The 18,592-nt window shown below is 50.9% G+C and overlaps 1 protein-coding gene across 3 annotated transcripts in view; it reads right to left on the bottom strand.

Annotated features, from left to right (window-relative positions):
* Positions 1-868: 868 nt before the first annotated feature.
* The window catches only part of CYFIP2 (cytoplasmic FMR1 interacting protein 2), a 78,153-nt gene continuing 60,429 nt past the window's right edge, over positions 869-18,592 (bottom strand). For all 3 annotated transcript variants that reach the window (XM_075900621.1, XM_075900623.1, XM_075900622.1), the window contains exons 27-31: positions 15,284-15,356; positions 14,914-15,008; positions 7,886-8,124; positions 5,569-5,716; positions 869-4,140 (exon numbers count right to left, since the gene is read on the bottom strand). In XM_075900621.1, coding sequence (XP_075756736.1) covers positions 3,973-4,140; positions 5,569-5,716; positions 7,886-8,124; positions 14,914-15,008; positions 15,284-15,356 — 723 coding nt within the window. In that variant the 3' untranslated portion in view covers positions 869-3,972. The remainder of the gene's footprint in view (positions 4,141-5,568; positions 5,717-7,885; positions 8,125-14,913; positions 15,009-15,283; positions 15,357-18,592) is intronic.

Genomic DNA, 18,592 nt, shown 5'->3' with positions numbered 1-18,592 from the left:
GAACAGGGAATCATCCAGTGATCCATCTCCCATAACCCATTCCCAGCCTCTAACAAACATAGGCTAGGGACACCATTCCTGCCCATCCTGGCTAATAAGTATTGATGGATCTATCTTCCATGAATTTATCTATTTCTTTTTTGAACCCTGTTAAAGTCCTGGTCCTCACAACATCCCCTGGCAAGGAGTTCCATAGGTTAACTGTGCTCTGTGTGAAGAAAAACTTCCTTTTATTAGTTTTAAACCTGCTGCCTCTTAATTTCATTTGATGACCCCTAGTTTTTACATTATGGGAACAAATAAATGACTTTTTTGTATTCACTTTCTCCATACCTATCATGATTTTATAGACCTCTATCATATCCCCCCGTCTCCTCTTTTCTAAGATGAAAAGTCCCAGTCTTTTTAATCTTTTGTCATATAACAGCCATTCCAAACTCCTAATCATTTTTGTTGCCCTTTTCTGAACTTTTCCCAGTGCTAAAATAAGAAACATGACCAATGTCTGACAAGAAGTCTGACACATCTGCCAGTTCTACTTTTGAGACTGGAGTGGAAGGATTTGTAGAAATGTTGGAGAGCTTTACTATTATGACATAATTTAGGATTTTCTTAATTATCTTCTGAGCCCCACTTCTATTTTTCCCCCATTATAAAAATCATCCCACATTTATTGAACATATTCTGCATTATGGGACATATCGCTATGCACCAGATGCTTTATCATCACAGAAGCATTTTTAATAGAGGTGTAAGCTTCTGCTGGCCAAAAAAAAAAAAAAAAAAAATTACAAAACCTCATCTTCAGCTGCACAGCAAAGATGACTCATGAATTTAACACCATATTCAATCACAAGCAGAAATATACTTCACGATAAATAACTTTAAATTCATTGTACAAAACCCTCAAGTTGCTCTTCGTACAAATATGGTACATTGGACAAGTGTTCTTGCAAACATATTTTTAAAACTTTGAAGAACAAAGTTTTGTTCTGGTTCACAAACACATAAACAAACTGAACTTGCAACAATAATGAGAAAAAGGCTCCTAGAAAGTGTGGCTGGAGAAAAGAACACCATTGAAGTACAGAGTTGGAGTTGAGTTGATTTCCCCTTTCTACTGCGTCGCTCAAAAACCAAGGCTGCGTCTAGACTGGCATGATTTTGCGCAAATACTTTTAACGGAAAAGTTTTTCCTTTAAAAGTATTTGCGCAAGAGAGCGTCTATACTGGCATGTGCCTTTGTGCAAAAGATTTGCTTTTGCGCAAAAGCATCCGTACCAGTGTACGCTCTCTTGTGCAAGAAAGCTCTGATGGCCATTTTATCCATCAGGCTTTCTTGCGCAAGAAATTAACGTTGCTGTCTACACTGACCCTCTTGCACAAGAATACTTGCGCAAGAGGGCTTATTCCTGAGCGGGAGCGTCAGAGTATTTGCGCAAGAACCACTGATTTTGTACGGTACAAAGTCAGTGTTCTTGCGCAAATACTCGCGGTCAGTGTAGACAGGCGGCAAGATTTTGCGCAAAAGCAAATGCTTTTGCGCAAAATCATACCAGTCTAGATGCAGCCCAAGTGTCTGGTCATTAAGGACTGGGGCTTGTGCCCTGCACATATTCACATTTCATAAAGATAAAGATCTTAATTGGTTAACGCACTACAAAGGCAATTTCATCTCCACGTCCACCACTGTGAACATCCACAGACACATCCACCCTGACTTAATTGGCTTCATTAACGCTGCTCCTACAATTGACAGGTAACTAACTTCTTTTGCTGTTATATACATATATCCTGGATTCTGTAATTTCTACTCCATCTCATCTGATGAAGTGGGTTTTACCCATGAAAACTCAAGACCTAAAATATCTGTTAGTCCTAAAGGTGCCTCAGGACTGCTTGTTGCCCGTAATTGTAAAATTACAGACTAACTCGTCTCCCTCTCTGAGATGGCCACCACCAATAGAAACACATTTCACATTTCATAGCTGTTTAAGGCCTGAAGAGCTCATGATGATAATCTAGTCTGACCTCCTGCATCTTTTAGGAGAGAACATTTCATCTGCTGATTGCTGCATCAAACCCAACAGCTTCTGTGTGAACTATAGCATAAGCCCACCCCAAATATGGCACAGAGTGGGAAAACCTGACTGACCAGAGGACATAGAAAGTTAGCCCATAGGATTGTGGGACACGTTTTGTGGACTTTCAGAGCACGAGTCCAGTGGGGTGGAGTCTCAGCAGTGAGACCAGGGTGGATTAGGATTGCTGCATGTGGCCTGGGCCTTAACTCTTAATTCCTGAGCGCAGCTCCTAATCTCACCTACATATTTGGAAATCTGGAGTGACGTTGGTGAAGTCCAAGGGGTTACTCCAGGTTTGTCCTCGTGGAGCTGAGCACCGGATCTGTCCCCTTGGCTTTTGCTGCATCACACAGGACCCTTTCTCTCACTCCAAAGAAGCTGACATGGGGAAGAAGGGAAGACGCATTTTGAAGTTTTCTGTGATGTTCCAACTAGGTTTTTTTAATCTCATGGGAGCCTGAAGAACGTTAAAGAGTCAGAAGGAAACAGAATCCTGCATTTCCTTTGGAGTTCTATATTCATCTCCTTTCTGATGTTTCATTTCCCTTTCTTTAAAGGGACTTGCTGTTTCTGTGTCACAAGGGTTTCATAACCCTGGCGGGAATCCTCCATACCTTCTAGGCATAGGTACTGAAGGCCATGCCATGCAAACTCATTTAAAACAAAGAAAACTGAACATGAATGCATACACATCACCGCTTCCAGTGCATTCTCCAGTACGGATGGTTGATCCTTGGCTAAAAACCAGACAACATGAACATTTGAGAGCTAAGCTGTGTTGCCAGGAACACTGATTTTCCGTTCCCCCACCAGTGTTCCCTGTAAACTGAGTGCTTGGGGGGCTGTCCAGGAGAGAGTCAAATGGTGACCATCTGATTAGCAGAGTACACACAGCCAGCAGCATGTGTGTCTATTGGTGGTGCACATCCGTGTATGACTTGGTGCACAGAACAAAACTTATTCCTCACACAGATGGAAACAGTTAGAGGGAACACTGCCCCCTGCCTTCCCAAATATGGTCAGTGGAATTTTCAAGTAAATGCAGTACACAGCATTCATTGGGAGACCTCATTATTTACTCCCTGGTAGTTACAGCATCAGGGGGAAACCTCTTTCGAATTAGTCATGGGAATATGGCATGTAGCGGGAAATCACCACTATCTCTTCTCCCAGCTCTCTGCAATGCAGAGGACAGTCATTCAATCACTACAGCATCGCCAGCATGAAACCCCTCCCCCGCCTGGCTGAGCATCAGAGAGAGATTCGAGAAGGGAAGAAAACACACTGAAAATGGTGGGGATAGCTCCAGCCCCAAGCAGACAGTGACACTAGACTCAAACTCTGAATCAATGAGGTTCCCTTCTAAGCGACTTGTTCCTCGGCGGGTTGCCACGTAAGACGTGCCACTATTTTGCTCCACCACATGAGGGATGTCTTCAAACACGCCTGCCACACTGGCCGCCATCATGCAACATAGGGGGAGCTCCGCCTGCCTCGCCGCACCCGCGGTGAGAAATGGCTTCTGGCGCTCGAAAACAGCTCTTGGCAGGAACCCAACGCCTAGGACTCTAATATGGCTTCAGAGTTGTGTGTCCAACTGGACGCATCACAGAAAAACAACCCCCCAAAACAACCCACGAAATGCATATTCTGCCTCCCCCCCACTCCCAGTCTGAAAGCTACAGGTTAAACCAACGACAGGGATGCGACACGACATGCATTCAAACAGGGCCAGATAGGAATTGTGTCCTTGTGTGTATCGGCTGCAACAAATCTCCCTTGTCGCCAGATCCATATCACCAAGTTTCCTCCTCCCAGTTTTTGTTCTGATCCAGTCTCTCTTCCTCCATAAGCCCCAAGGGGTCTGATCCGCACTAGCCCGAGCCGTTTAGCAAGTGGTCGCCAGGGACTGGTGGATCGGGGGCTGGAAGCAGCGCACGTGCTCAACCGTGGAGCTGTCTGTTTCCACAGACTTCATGTACTTGTTCAGGATGGCGAAGATCTCGTTGTTCAGAATCTGGTACTTCCTGATCCGGTCAGCCATCTTCTTCAGGGGCTGGAGGGGAGAGAACAGCAGGCAAAGAGAAATGAAGCAATCCCTCTTGGCCAGCTGGAAAGCGTCATCAGCACCTCGAGCCTGCGGCTAAGAAACCTCAGCTGGAGTAGTTACAGCCCCCGTTACGTTTCCGCCCCGCTCCTCACCAACCCGTTACGTTTCTGCCTCGCTCCTCACCAACCCCCGTTACATTTCCGCCTCGCTCCTTACCAACCCCCGTTACATTTCCGCCTCGCTCCTCACCAACCCCCGTTACATTTCCGCCTCGCTCCTTACCAACCCCCGTTACATTTCCGCCTCGCTCCTCACCAACCCCCGTTACATTTCCGCCTCGCTCCTCACCAACCCGTTACGTTTCTGCCTCGCTCCTCACCAACCCCCGTTACATTTCCGCCTCGCTCCTCACCAACCCGTTACATTTCCGCCTCGCTCCTTACCAACCCCCGTTACATTTCCGCCTTGCTCCTCACCAACCCCCGTTATGTTTCTGCCTCGCTCCTCACCAACCCCCGTTATGTTTCTGCCTCGCTCCTCACCAACCCCCGTTACATTTCCGCCCCGCTCCTCACCAACCCCCGTTACATTTCCGCCTCGCTCCTCACCAACCCTCGTTACGTTTCCGCCTCGCTCCTTACCAACCCCCGTTACATTTCCGCCCCGCTCCTCACCAACCCCCGTTACGTTTCCGCCCCGCTCCTCACCAACCCCTGTTACGTTTCTGCCTCACTCCTCACAGTGAGTCACCGCTATTCGATGTGCCATGGGGTCATACCAAAGCATGACAGGGCCAGTTCTTGGAAGAGCCCGTCTCACCTAATTTCCTGCCCCCTCACTGACTTGTTGCTAAAGCCAGTGCAATTACAGCATGGCTAATGGACACAATTATTCACTGTTATTTGTATGCAGCTCCCCACGGGCAAGCTGCAGGTCCCTGCTTTAAAAGCACAAGCGCTCAGGTCCCATGCAGGGGCAGTGGGTGAAGGAAGGGATGGGAGAGGCCAGTCCGCCCCTCCCCTTCCTGCCTGCCCACCCCCATTGCGGGGACATAGGGCAGCACATGGCCCTGGAGCACAGGGAGGTGTTCTAGGGGTGGAGTGGGGTGGGGTCGGGCTGGCAGCATGGGAAGGCGGTGCCTTCCTTTGCCTAGCATAACGGCCGCCCATGGTCCCTCTCCCGTTAACATCTTCTCCTCTCTGCTACGACTCGGGGCAGGGATCCCCCGGCGGATGTCTCTAGCCCCAGCTGAGCGCTGTTTAAAGTTATAGGGCAACTCTAGACACGCTGGGTCCCCCACTGGGGCTGGGGCGCCTCGTCCATCTGAGCTTGAGAGCAAGGTCCCTGCTACTGTGCAGGAGCAGGGAGAGGGTAGTGCTGTGTCTAACCCCTCGGGGCCCTGCAGACCACGCTGACAAGGGTCCCCGGCCTTACCACGTTCTTTATGATTTCATCCTTCCCGTCCTGCCGCTGCACCTTCAGCAGATGGTAACAGAAGTCAAAGAGGTCGAAGCGACGCTGCTGCCCCAGGAGAACAATGACGGAGCAGCCAGCCCAATTCAAGCCATCCCCAAAGCACTGCCTGTAGGGGGCGAGAGAGACCGGGGGGCAGATATTTAGAGAGAGGCTGTCCCACGTGATAGGCGCTACCTTCCCCACTGAATGCCTGCCGTCCTGGCTCTCACACAGCTGCAGTGTAGATGTGTGTACAAGCAAACGAACTACAAACCAGCCAGACAGCACTTCAGTGCACCCAGCCAGTCTGCTCCAAGCTCAAATCGGGCCGCATGGCTTTGTGGACAGCACTTAGAAAATCTGGCTTCTGTTCCTAGCTTTGACACTGAGCTGCCTGGTGACCTTGGGCAAGTCATTTTCCTCTTTCTGTGCCTCAGTTTCTCTTCCCCATCTTTTATCTCCCTTTTTAGCTTAAAGGCTCTTTAGAGCGATGTCTGTTTTGCTGTGTTTCTACTGCACACAGCACCATCGGGCCTGGATCTTTGCTGGGCTCCTTCAGGCCCCCAGAAATAGAAATAAAAACCAACAGGACATAAGATGGGAGAAAAAGTTTTAAAAAGCCTTCCTCGCCTAAGAGACTAAACAGACCAGAAGGACGCAGCTTGGCTAAGGCAGGACAATTTCACTTTGGCGACAAAGGGTTGTTTCGTGGCCCGGTGTCATAGCGGTGCAGAAAAGAAGGAAAATCATCAATGTGCGTGGTGTAAGTGGAAGAGTTGTTGTGAGATCTTTTTCTAGGCAAGGGATCTATGCTGCATCTTAGGCGTTGTCTACACTACACAGTTTTTAGCAACATGCCCATGTGGCTAGAAGTCTGGCAGCATAAGCGCTGTCTGTCGGAAAATACTTCCACCCGCTACGAGGGGGGTTCACATTGTCCACAGGAGAGCGCGTCTGCCCACAAGAAACCATTCATGCGGCCACTTGCAGCAGCAAAACTTGTGTCTTTAGGGGGCAGAGGGGACCTTTTAAAGCACTCCTGAATGCCTAAAGTTTTGTTAACAATGAGCAGTTCTGTGGCACCTTAGAGGCCAACCAATGTATTGTCCCTGCTGATGGCCCCATTTCTGCATCTTCATCTCCCGGCCTGTCACAGCTTTCAAATTTTCTGTGAATTTAACTACCTGTGAATGGTGCCAAGGCAACAGCCCCGGAGACCTGGCTCTCTGCTCAGCTCTAGACCAGGCCCAGCCCAGGCCCCACAACTCCACTGAAGTCCTCAGGGGTGGGCAATGTGGCCTAGTGGCTAGAGCACTACACTGAGATTCACCAGACCTGGGCTTTGTCTACACTGAACAGCTGAAAGCGCAGCCGTGGCCGCTGTTTACACTGAGCGTGGCCACGGCAGGCGCGCTGGAAGAGAGCTCGCCCTGCGCTCTGTGGAAACCCCCTCCCTGAGCGGCAGCCTGTGGAAACCGCCTCCCTGAGCACGGGGCGGCAGCCTGGCTCACACTGGAGTTTCACGGTGCTGTCACGTGCTGCTTGTGTGCGTTTTTCACACCCCTGAGCCAGAAAGTGGCAGCACTGAGACGTGGTGCTGGAGTCGATCGCTGGCTCTGCCTGAGCGGTGACTTTGGGCAAATAGGCACCTCTGTGCCCTCCTCTCTAGAAGGGGATCCTCCTCCCCGAGGTCTCCTGACAGCGCTACACAAGAAAGAGACATCATTGTGCTAGCCTGCTGCAGTCCTGGTGTCCCTCCTGAAACAGTCAGTCAGGGGGCCTGATTGCGAGGGAGGGCAGGTTTTGTGACTGGGATGCCAGTTCCCCGCCCGCTCCAAAACTACCTGTGCATGGGCTGTCTGACAGCAGCCCTGTCAGTCATGCCGAGCTGCAAGGAGCGTAGCACTGGCAGTGGAGGTAAAAGGCTTTGTATTATATTACTGATCCCTGAGTCGTCCCATCCCATCCTCATGCCCGTGCTCTCCTCTCCAGCCAGGGTGTTACCACATCAGTGGTCCTGCTAATTTTTTCCATCCGCATGCAGAATAAATGTTATGTGCACCAAGGCATGTGCGGGATGTGCACCACCAATAGAGACACACGCTGCTGGCTCTGGCGCTCTACTGATCAGCTAGGCGGCATCTGAATCTCTTTTGGGCAGCTGCCCAAGCGCTCAGCTTGCAGGGAACACTGCTCCACCAGGCGCTTCTCCAACTAAGTATCTGGGTCTCCCTCCCCCACCCTGGACACGCCCAGATGGCACATGCTAACGAACACACCGGGCTGGCGTACTCACTCTGCAGTGAACTCGTTCGTCCCCACGGGGATGCAGTACACGAACTGCATGGCACTCCAGAGCCGGTGGAACTCCACGCACTCATCCACGTGCATGACCCCGTTGGTAGGGGGCGGCCCGCGCCAGATGGGGTCCTGCAAGTAGCTGCGAATGCGCGTCAGGATCACCTCGAACATGGAGAGCCCGCAGCACAGCCGCTCCTTGGTCAGCAAGTCACCCTCCCGAGCAATGGCTATTTGCTGAGAAGGAAGAGAACCACAGAAACAAAAGCAGATGTGTCACGACCTCCCTTCTAGAATTCTGCATGGATCTCCACCCTGCCTGGCTCAACCCTTTCTCATTTGATACCACACTCTGCGCCTGACCAGATCTTACCTCCGACAGATGTTCCCAGGGTTACCCCTGCCTGAGAATTAGGATGGGATAGAAAATGGTGGTTGGGCGCAATGACCCCCTGAGGTCTCTTCCAACCCTAAGGGACTATGAGTTTAAAGGACAGAGCCCTCAAATACGTGTAGTATTTAGAAAAACGGGTTCATGCAAACTTTGAAAACAGATTGCAAGAACAGAGGAGGAGGAGGATAGTAACTCCAAGCATTTTTGTCCTTTGGAAATAACTGAATATCTTGCAAGCTAGAAGCTAGCGTTTGTTTTCTTCCAGAAGCATTTCACTTCAGTCCTGCCGGAACACGGCTTTGTTACTGTGGGCTACTTCTGGCTGTTGGATGGCATATACTGGGCTATTTTTGTCATTTCACTCAAGGATAGTAGCAAGTGATGCATGCTTTGTTATTGTGTTGTTACTGGTGAGCTGTGCACATTGGTGATTACAGGGATACTCACTGTGCACAGTTGGTTATTACAGGGATACTCTCTGCACACACCTGTTTGTTGTGATAGGGTTGTTCATAGCCACTGGTCTAATATGCACGTGCAGATATCTAGTAGGCACACCCATCCCAGGTATTTGCACTTGCCAGTTATATGCAAACATCAGGATGCAACTGTGCACGTCAGCTTTGAAAACCTGGTGCATGCAAACTGTGAAAACAGATTGCAAGAACAGAGAAGGATGTCGGGTATATAGGCTTTGAGTCTCCCTGCCTTGCCATGAAAACACCAAGATTTTTTTTAACTTACAGTAAGTTGTGTGTTTGGGGTTTTTTTTTCTTAAACTTGTAAACGTCTGTAAATTGGTTTATGACTTTTGACTGTGACACGTTTTGACATATCATACCAGGAAACAAACGCTTTAGCTTTGTCTTTCCGGTTTCTTACAAGATTTTGAAACACTCCTTTCTCCCTCAGCCCCGAAAAAGGAAGAAAAAGATCAATGCATTTTATAATGGTAAAAAAAAAAAAAAAAAAAACTTCTTAAAAATAGGAAAATTCATGGCTCACTAGGGTTTTTTAAAAAGCTCTGAAAACTATTTGAAGCCACCAGGAACTTAGCATTGGGGGGGGAAACATGCATTTTAGAAGAAACTCGAGGTAACCAACTTCATGAACATTTGGGGGCTGGTGGGCGGGGGTGAAATGTAGACCTGCGCTGAGAATGGAATAATACCTATTTTCAGGCACAGCCATGCAAATCTGGAATCGCTGCATTGACATCAATGAAATCAGAATGGAGGTTCCCAGACGTACATTGGGTAACAGAGCAGAATCTGGCCTCATTACAGTCCCCAAGTGACTGTCACTGAACCCTAGAAAAATGGTGATTTAGGGCATAAAAGCAAGTGCATCCTTAACCCTGGCAGAGAGGCTCCGACTCTGCTCCGGTTAGTCTGTAGCAGCAACGAGCTGTGCTCGGTTTGAAGAGTATCACTAGTTAACTTGCCTTTTGCGCTTGTGAGTATTCTGTTTCACGCCATTTCCACCTGCATCCTTGGCTCCCACTGCTTCCTCCCAGGGCCGTGCAGTTAGGAAATACTGCACTAAGTTGCCATGACACTTGCCAAGCGTAACAAGGTAAAGGGAAGGCCGGCTTGGTTACCGTGCGCTCCTCACCATGGAGTCTGCTGTGGTCACAGCTGATCACCCCCGTTTGAGGGTTCGTCAAGGTGTTTTATTCCCATGGGTAAAGCGCTTTACCCCTGCTACCACTCAGGTCCGTGTCTGCACTTTCTGGCCTCATGCCCATGCTAGGGGGTTTCCTGCGGCTTTAGATGAGCTGTAAGCAGTGGCTGTATTTCTGGCTATCCCGATAGCTACCATAAAGGACACATTTTTACCTGACTGGGGTCAATACTGGGGTTCCAGGGTTGCAGATGGAAGGAGCAGGGTGGGGGCGGCCACGGTTGACAGAAAGAATGCAAGTGTTTGCTCAGATTACTTACAAGACAATGCACCCGAATCCATGTCTGCTTGTGGGATCTGGCTTTGCCCATACCCTGGGGCTGGTTCTCCTCCACTGAGTGCCCTAATAAGTCACGTCTTAGCCCCGTACAGAGACAAATCTAGTGGCAGTGGATCCAGCCATCCACTTTTACTGCCCTAAACTGCAGGTGGCCACTCATCTAAATGCTGGAGCTCCAGAAACGCTCCAGCAGATGGTTATAAAGCCTTGACAGAGCACTGACTCCCCATTTCGTGAGCAGAGGTTTACGCAGGCTGTAGCCCAAAGCCTTGTTGTTTGGTAAATATTGAAACTGGAAGTTCTACAAATATTCTCAGCTACCGTGACAAGGACAGCCTGGTAGCGTAAAAGCACCCAGCAATTAATATTCAACTAACAGCAAACACTCAAAGTCAAGGAAGAGTACAGATTCTGACAGGCAGCAGCACCAGCTCTATATCTGCTAAACTTTGGAAGGCGGGTTTCACATAGGCCTTGTCCACACTCTGCGGGGAATTGACGTGGCAGTGGTCAATCCACCGGCCGCTGATTTATCACATGAATCCATCTGCGAGCACTCTCCCGTCAACGCCGGTACTCCACCAGGGCAAGAAGAGTAGCCGTCGTCGACGGGGAAGCAGCCCCGCTGACCTTAAGGCTAGGGTTGCCAGGTGTCCGGTTTTCTACCGAACAGACGGGTATTTGCACCGTCTGTCAGGTAGAAAAATTCAGAAGATACCGGACACGTGCCATGTGCAATGTCTGGTGTTTTCTGAATTCCCGGCTGGGCGCCGGACAGAAGCCTGGCAGGGGCGGGGGAGCGACTGGGAGGCGGGGCCACGATTGGCGCTGGGAACCCTGTGGTCGCGTGCAAAAGCCGGGGGGGGAAGATGTGTGGGAGGGGGGCTGGGACTCCTAGCCACTGCCCCCGTCCGTCTTCTGCACAGGACCAGAGGCTCCCAGCGCCAGTCGCGGCCCTGCCCCCCAGCTGGGAGCCTCTGGTTGCGAGCAGAAGACGGGTGGGGGGAATGGGTCCTAGCCCCACCCCCGCCCGGCTTCTACGAGCAACTCGAGGGAATGCCCGCCGGGGTGCGGCCCCTTGGACTACGGCTGCGGCCAGTGGCTGCACCCCCTCCCCTGGGCCTCCCCCTCCTCCCGTCCAGCCCCGTGGCCCCCTGACCCTCCCCAGCTCTGCTTCCCGGCCCCCCTTCCTCCCGGCCAGCCCCACGGCTTCCCCCCCCCAGCTCTGCTTCCCACCCCCCTACCTCCTAGCTAGCCCCGCGGCCCCCGGACCCCCCCCCGCCAGCTCTCCTTCCCTCCCCGCCCCCCTCCCGTGTGTCCAGTTTTTTGGAGGGGTCTACCTGGTAACCCTACTTAAGGCACATAAGACGCCGCGGTGAGTACGTTGATTTGTGTAGCTGAAGTAGATCGGCCGTTTAGTGTAGACAAGGCCAGAAATGTTTCCCTTCCCCCTTTGTCAGACACCAAGCTGACAGAGGCTGCAGCTATGCCCAAAGTAGATAGACGGACGGACTGATTCCTGCCGTCCTGCAAAGCGCTGTTAAACGCACCACTGCGGCCTGCCTGTAGCACAGCAGCGCTGCTAGAATTCCAAGGCAAAAATATGGAGCGGGCCCGCAGCCATGCGCCCATTAACTCTGCAGGCACGTGGGCCAGCAGGCCCAGAAAGCAACATGACTTTGGGGTCTGCTCAGCAAGCCGAGGGACTGGAGTATGATAGTTTGTGAGATCCAGACGGGATGCACGCTGGGTGCAGTGTGGTCAGACTGCCTGGAATGAACTCGTCCAGTGACACTGAGACAGGGATTGTGTAAGAAACTGTAGAGGGACCAGTTCTGGGCTGAGCAGAATCCACAAGCAGGCAGTCCAGGGCCGATTTTGTTCCTAAGAGAAGGCCTTGATATAAGCCTACTGCTGCCTCCTGGCTGCCCAGCAGGCTCACCGCAGCTGGAAGGCAGGACTCGGATGCCAGAGCCAGAGCTAGACGGCTGCAGTCCCGTCAGACATGCCTGGGTCGTGTCCCAGACACTGAACTCTCGTGACTAACGTTATCGTGGGCGGCAGCAGGACACGACTCGTGGGCTGCAGTGACTAAGGGGGGATTGCAGGGGAGCCCAGGCCTGGCTCCGAGCCCTGACCGCTGGCCAGAGGGGCGGCTCGGCTCTCACTGTGCGGCTGAAAATCCCATGCTAACTGGGATTCGGGATTCTGGCAGGGGGGTTGCTCAATGAGCCATTCTAGTCCCTCTGCATGGGCAGATACGCTGGCAGGGGAAGGCTTTGCCGTCCCAAACTGCCAGTCCGGCCCCACCCACACTCCACCCCCAGAACACCTACTATAGGGCTACGTCTACACCGGCATGATTTTCCGGAAATGCTTTTAACAGAAAAGTTTTCCGTTAAAAGCATTTTTGGAAAAGCGCGTCTAGATTGGCAGGACGCTTTTCGGCAAAAGCACTTGCCATTTTCGCGATTGGGGCTTTTTTGCGGAAAACAGTACTGTGCTGTCTACACTGGCTAATGATTTGTGCAAGAGGGCTTTTGCCCGAACGGGAGCAGCACAGTATTTCCACAAGAACACTGACGATCTTACATGAGAGCGTCAGTGTTCTTGCGGAAATTCAAGCGGCCAGTGTAGACAGCTGGCAAGGTTTTCCGTAAAAGCAGATGATTTTGCAGAAAAACTTGCCAGTCTAGACACAGCTTAGGTGTTCTGGAGGGCACAGTGTTACTCCCTGCAGCGCCCGCCCTCCTCACGCTCTAGGGCAGGGGAGGCTGGTGCTGCCCTCACTTCCTGTGTTCTGGGGCCGGGGAGGCGGAAGACATGCGTGTCTGCCTGCCCTCCCCCACTCCCCATGGTGGCGGTGGCGGTGGGGAAGCAGCTTGGCTCCTGTGGGGGGTGGGGCTGGGAGCTTGCCTCCCCCAAGCGCCCATGTCCCTATGAGTCTGCACTCATCTCACCTACAAATGATTCTTTATGCCCTGATCACGGCCCGTTTGCTTGTCATTATGTAAACACAATCTACGCGTAACTCCTTTTTAGTGCATGAACCCTCCGCAGCCTGGGGCAAAGCCATGGGACGACTCTCTGACTTCAGCAGGCATCGGATGAGGCCCTTCAACTGCTGCATTTATTACGTAAACAGCACAGGGCCACATTTTCATTAATGGCACCCAAACCCCCACAGCTGAAATGTGCTTGTAAATTTCCACACCCCTGCTATCAGGTGCCCCTGTCTTCTGTGTACCAAAACATTGACGTTTGTGTTCGAAACTGCATTTCCAGAGCAACTAATAGCAGCGGGGGATGCTATCAACAAACACAGTTGTGTTTATTTCCATCGAGTTTCTGAGTTCTCCAAAGGGCACATTCGCATGAGTACATTTAGTGTGTGTGTGTATGGGAATGCAGAGAAGCCTTTCGTTTTATCATTATCAGTATGGTGAGAAGCAGCAGCATGTGGATCTTATGGAGTAGAATTTAAGGATGATTTTGCAAGGAAGGAGAGACACACACACATAAAAGCACAGTGGTGACTTTTATCTTAACAATGCCCCTTTACAAAGGGAACTATGCGGGAGATGAGAAATGCCTATGAATCAGCACAGAACCCTCTACTACACTTTCCAGGCGTTTGTTTCAGATTCTTCCCAGAGACGCCATGTTCCATATGACCTTGAATTATAAACACGATCCCTTAACAGGGACGTGGATTCCCTGGTCCCGTCACAAAGCCGTCACTTTTTATTACTGGATGCAATGTTCATTCCAGCGACAGAAAATGACTGTGCGGGGAAGTTAATCTAATTCAGCATCTCGAATACTTCTGATTGCATTAGCTAACAGAAAGCAGCCTGTTTGTTAGTGACGGAGTGAAATCCTGGCTCTCCGGAAATCGCTGGGGGTTTGGCCATTGACTTCAGTGGAGGATTTCGGGCAGGATGGTGGTTTATTTTAGTGAGAGATTTACAAATGGTGTCATAACTTCAGCATAAGAGAGAGATCCTTCCATTTAGACCCTGAGTCAGAAAGCCTCCCTATGCAAGAAAACACTGAGAGATATGCTTAACTTTAAGCACATGCTTAATCCCTGAGCACATGCTTCAAGATAAACAAGTCCTTATATGAGTTCCTGAATATGGCTGGACTTCAGTGTGTGTGTGTATATAACTGCTGTCCTGAACTGGGGGCTTAAAGACCTGATGTAATTCCCCAGGCCAGAAACAAGCCCCACACATTCCCCCCTCCTGTGAAAACACCTCTAGCAGTTTTCAAGGTTGTTACTGTTCAGAGCTGGCTTGGGAGCATTCACCCCACCAGCCCTACTGCAGCTGGGTCAGCACGCTGGACACACGAACACGCCAGCTTCACGCAAGCTCCTAACACTCCCTGGCAGACCCCATCAGGTGCTAGGGCTCAGGTTTGTCTGATCGGAGGAAGAAGGCCATCACTCCGGCGTGAGTGATGCCTTCCCCGAGAAGGGTGGGGAAGCCAATGGGCTCAAGTCATTCAGTCAAGCCCCTGCCCAGAGAAATCCCTCGTCTGCCAGGAAGGGGGAGCCGTGCAGAATTTCAGAATACAAACTGGAGCCGTTTCCTAAGGCCAAATAACCAGGGGATGCTGGTAATTTTCAGTAGCCATCTCCTGGGGGTTGCAAAGGGATCCTTACCTGAGCAGTTCCCAGCCTCTCTATTAAGGGAACCAGGTGAAGTGGGGCATATTTGGCTTCGAGACGCTTCATGCGCACCTCCAAGCGTTCTCCTTCTGTCAAGCGAGCAGCAAAGAGTGACATGAGACCAGGCAGTAAGTCGGCATTTCCGCAGTCGCGCCGAGCTGCCTCCCCACCATCGTCTGCTCTGAAACGGAATGGCTAACTAGTGCTTCCACCTGGGTAACTAGACTATAACCACTCCACCTGACTTCCCAATGCATCGCCAGGTCTAGTCAAGGGCGTTGTAAGAAATCAATGTGTAACATTAACGGGGGGAGTTTAAGTAGGGGGATAAACATTGATCTCTGCTTCCCTCTTGATGTCTTACCTTTGATGTAGACCCTGGGCAAAATATTTTGGAAGGGAGCAGCATGCAGCAAATCACAAACTTCTTCCTGGGACTGAGGCAGGAGGAAGAAAAATAAAATAAGTTAAAAAAAAATTCCTTTAGGGTCTTAGTCTATGGCTCTAGGGTGCGCATTCATATCCAGCCCAGGAGTAATGCAAGAAGTCTGAACCCCTATGAAGTGAAACTGGAAAGAAAAGTCTCTGCCCAAAGCCCGTTAAACCTAAACCAGAAAGGTCTATAGAAGTCTATCACAGAACTTCCTGTCTCTACAAGCCCAGAAAGTTTGATGGAACAAACGCTGCCTCGGTGTGTAGAAGCACATGAAGGAAATGATTTTTGTTTCATTCTAACTTGGTAATTTCCTATCATTTATTTTCTAGCGCTCTCAAGTCATTCTCTCTAAAGCAGGGGTGGGGAAACTAAGGCCTGGGGGCTGGATGCGACCCCCAGCTTGCCTGGATCTGGCTCCTGAAGCTCGGGGCTCCCCCTCAGCATAGGGGAGCCCACTGGTGCTCCAGCTCCCCCATCATTCCCTCATGGGGCTGGAGCACAGAAAATCTACTAGCTTGGCCCTCCCAAGGTTCTTGGTATGTGAGGGGATGGGGAGAGTGTCTTTCTCCTCAGTTGGGGGCCACATCAGAGAGGGTTTGTTTTTTTCTTTTGCTTCTCACTTGTGTGTGGCCCCGGCCTGATGTTTCTGTGGGTCAGCGGCCCCCGACCCAAAAGAGGTTCCCAACCCCGGCTCTAAAGGAAGAACTTGTTGGCTTAATTGCTGCCAGGTGTGTATGTACGTACATCTATGACTGCTGAGTGCGGTTACTGAACCATACATATAGGTTGAACCTTTCTAGTCTGGCACTCTCTGTTCCAGAAACATCCGTCATCCGGAATGATGTTAGTGAGCCAGGTGTCCACTCCGCATGGGCGTGGCCAAGTTTCCTGCAATCACGTAGTTTGCTTACAGTTTCCAGTCCTGGCTCTCAGTGTTCTGTGCTGTTATTTAGCTCTAAATTACCTCTAAATGTCCTCTAACAGCCCCGTAAGGAATGGGAGTGTTGGTAATACTGCTAATATTGACCTCCCGTGGTCCAGAAAATTCTCTCATTCGGAACCGGTCAGATCCCGAGGGTGCCAGACTAGAGAAGTTCAATCAGCAGTATGTTTATTTGAATTAATTCATTTGGGTATGCATTTATAGCCAGTACTATCAGACCAGAGGCAGGGCAGATTAGAGAAGTCATACAAAGAGGGCTAGAAAGGAACAACAACATGCGATATCACTTGGGAAACACACGCTTGCACACTTGGGTGAAATGAATCCAAAACACAGACACACAAGAGTGAGAAGCCAGGAAATAGTCACACTGAAAGCAGGATGGCCGACAACACATTGTATAGAGGTTTGCAATGGGAGACGGCAGCAAGGGAAAAGGAGAGGTTACTTACCCTCTGAGATGTTTTGTCCCTATGGAACCTCGCATGCCTTTGATTGAATATTTTTCCTCAGCGGTGTCCATGGGTTTGTATCAGCACCCTACACATCCTCATGCTCTGTAGTGAAGTTATATAGGGAGAAGTGGATCTGCCACCACGCCACTTCCTTCTCAACAGCAAGTCCAAAGGCAAGAACTCCAAAGCAGAGGGGAAAGGAGAGTGGGGAGTGGAGCGTCCATAAGGAGAAAGCCCCTCCAAGGACTCCAGTCACTGCACAAGGTAAGTAACCTCTCCTGCTGTGGTTTATTGTCCTTATGGGCGCTCCACATTAGGGAACTTCCAGGGAATGTGCCAATTATGAAGGAAGGTCCTGAGGAGACCAGTTCAGAAGCAGCCTTTGGTGAGGTCACTCTCCGAACGGCTCTGATCTGGGGACATAGCTATGAGATAGGTGGGTTGGTAGGGTGCGTGAAGAAGGGGACTCCACCAGCATTCAAAGCAGGGCCTTCTCAAGGCAGAGAGAATTAATTAACCTCCCCGGGGGAGCGAGCTGACTTCCGTGAGGGAAGACACAGCCCAATTCCTTCAGGAATCTTGCAGAGGGCGCACACGCGGAAAGCCCTTGGCTTGGGCGGCGAAAGGCTCTCATGGCAGCGAGGTGGGCTTTCATCCAGCCGAACGATAAGCCTCGGGTTTTTATATGCAACTGGTAGTCAAGACAGACAGGGAGAACAGCCTCCGAGAGGGTGACCACTGAGCTGGAAACACTTCCACTCTCACACGACGGCTTTTGCTGTGGCTTCCGGCTGGTCCGCACTGCCGCCTGCACCTCACGAAGACAATCCTGCTCCAAGCTTGCGAGCCCTTGAGGAGCCTTGAGACAGAACAAGGGAGACTAGAGTGGGTTGCACAGCCTGACTCCCGGGCCAGGAGGTCTGTGACCAAAGGGAAGAGTTGACCTCAGAGTCAGAGGAACCACACTTGCCTCGGGGCTATCAGGATAATCCCTGATTTCTCCTGTTTCTGCTTGTTCGAAACTCTGAGGCGCAAAGTTGCTGAGGGACAGGCACATCACAGGACTTGAGGAAAGCACCTCCCAGGGAGCTGCAACTGAGCCCTCTCTTAGTAGGAGTAAGGAATGTACTTCCTGCTCCAAGAGACCCTTGCGAAAAGTATCCCTGAGAAAGGACAGGAAAGGGGAGGAGGACTTGAAAGGGACGACAGCCTGATGAAATCACGTCCAGAATCCATCCGTCCGATGTGCTGAGCTCCCAGGAACGTGCGACACAGGAGAGGCAATCGCTACAGGGTGAGTGGGGAACAGGTTGGTGCAGCGTAAGATCCCAACAGAGGGAAAGTTCGTGGTCCTCAACCAAAGGGTCAAAGCAACCTAGGTTGTCTACTGGGTGGTAGTAGATGACTCCTTCTTGTGACACGTGGGCCTTGCTTTATGTGACTGACTTGGTTTAATCGTTGCCGGGTGGGTGATGAAATTTTTGGGTGTAATAGTACAGAACTAAAGAAGCGCTGTCAAACTTACAACAAAAATTCAGTTTTCTCCACATTTCAGTTGTGTTGATGTACCCCTGAGATGTCTCTCGAGTACCCCTACGGGTTCTCGTACCACTGGTTGAGAAACACTGCTCTAGATGGGTGAGTGGGGGGAGGGGTTGAGCCTTTGGCTGTGGCGGTGGGGGCGGGGAGAGAAGAGGCGGAGCGGGGCTTAACCTCCCTGAAGGGGGGCTCCACCCGCCGCCCATGACCAGACCCTTGTGCTGGAAGCAGGATCCTCAGTGGTATCTGGAGAGGACTCTGGTGTCTGGGGTGATTTCTCTGGGAGCCGACGGTGGGGGG

The sequence above is a fragment of the Pelodiscus sinensis genome, chromosome 17 (genome assembly GCF_049634645.1).
Source record: "Pelodiscus sinensis isolate JC-2024 chromosome 17, ASM4963464v1, whole genome shotgun sequence".
NCBI lineage: Eukaryota > Metazoa > Chordata > Testudines > Trionychidae > Pelodiscus > Pelodiscus sinensis.
This window is presented reverse-complemented; position numbering and strand designations above follow the sequence as displayed.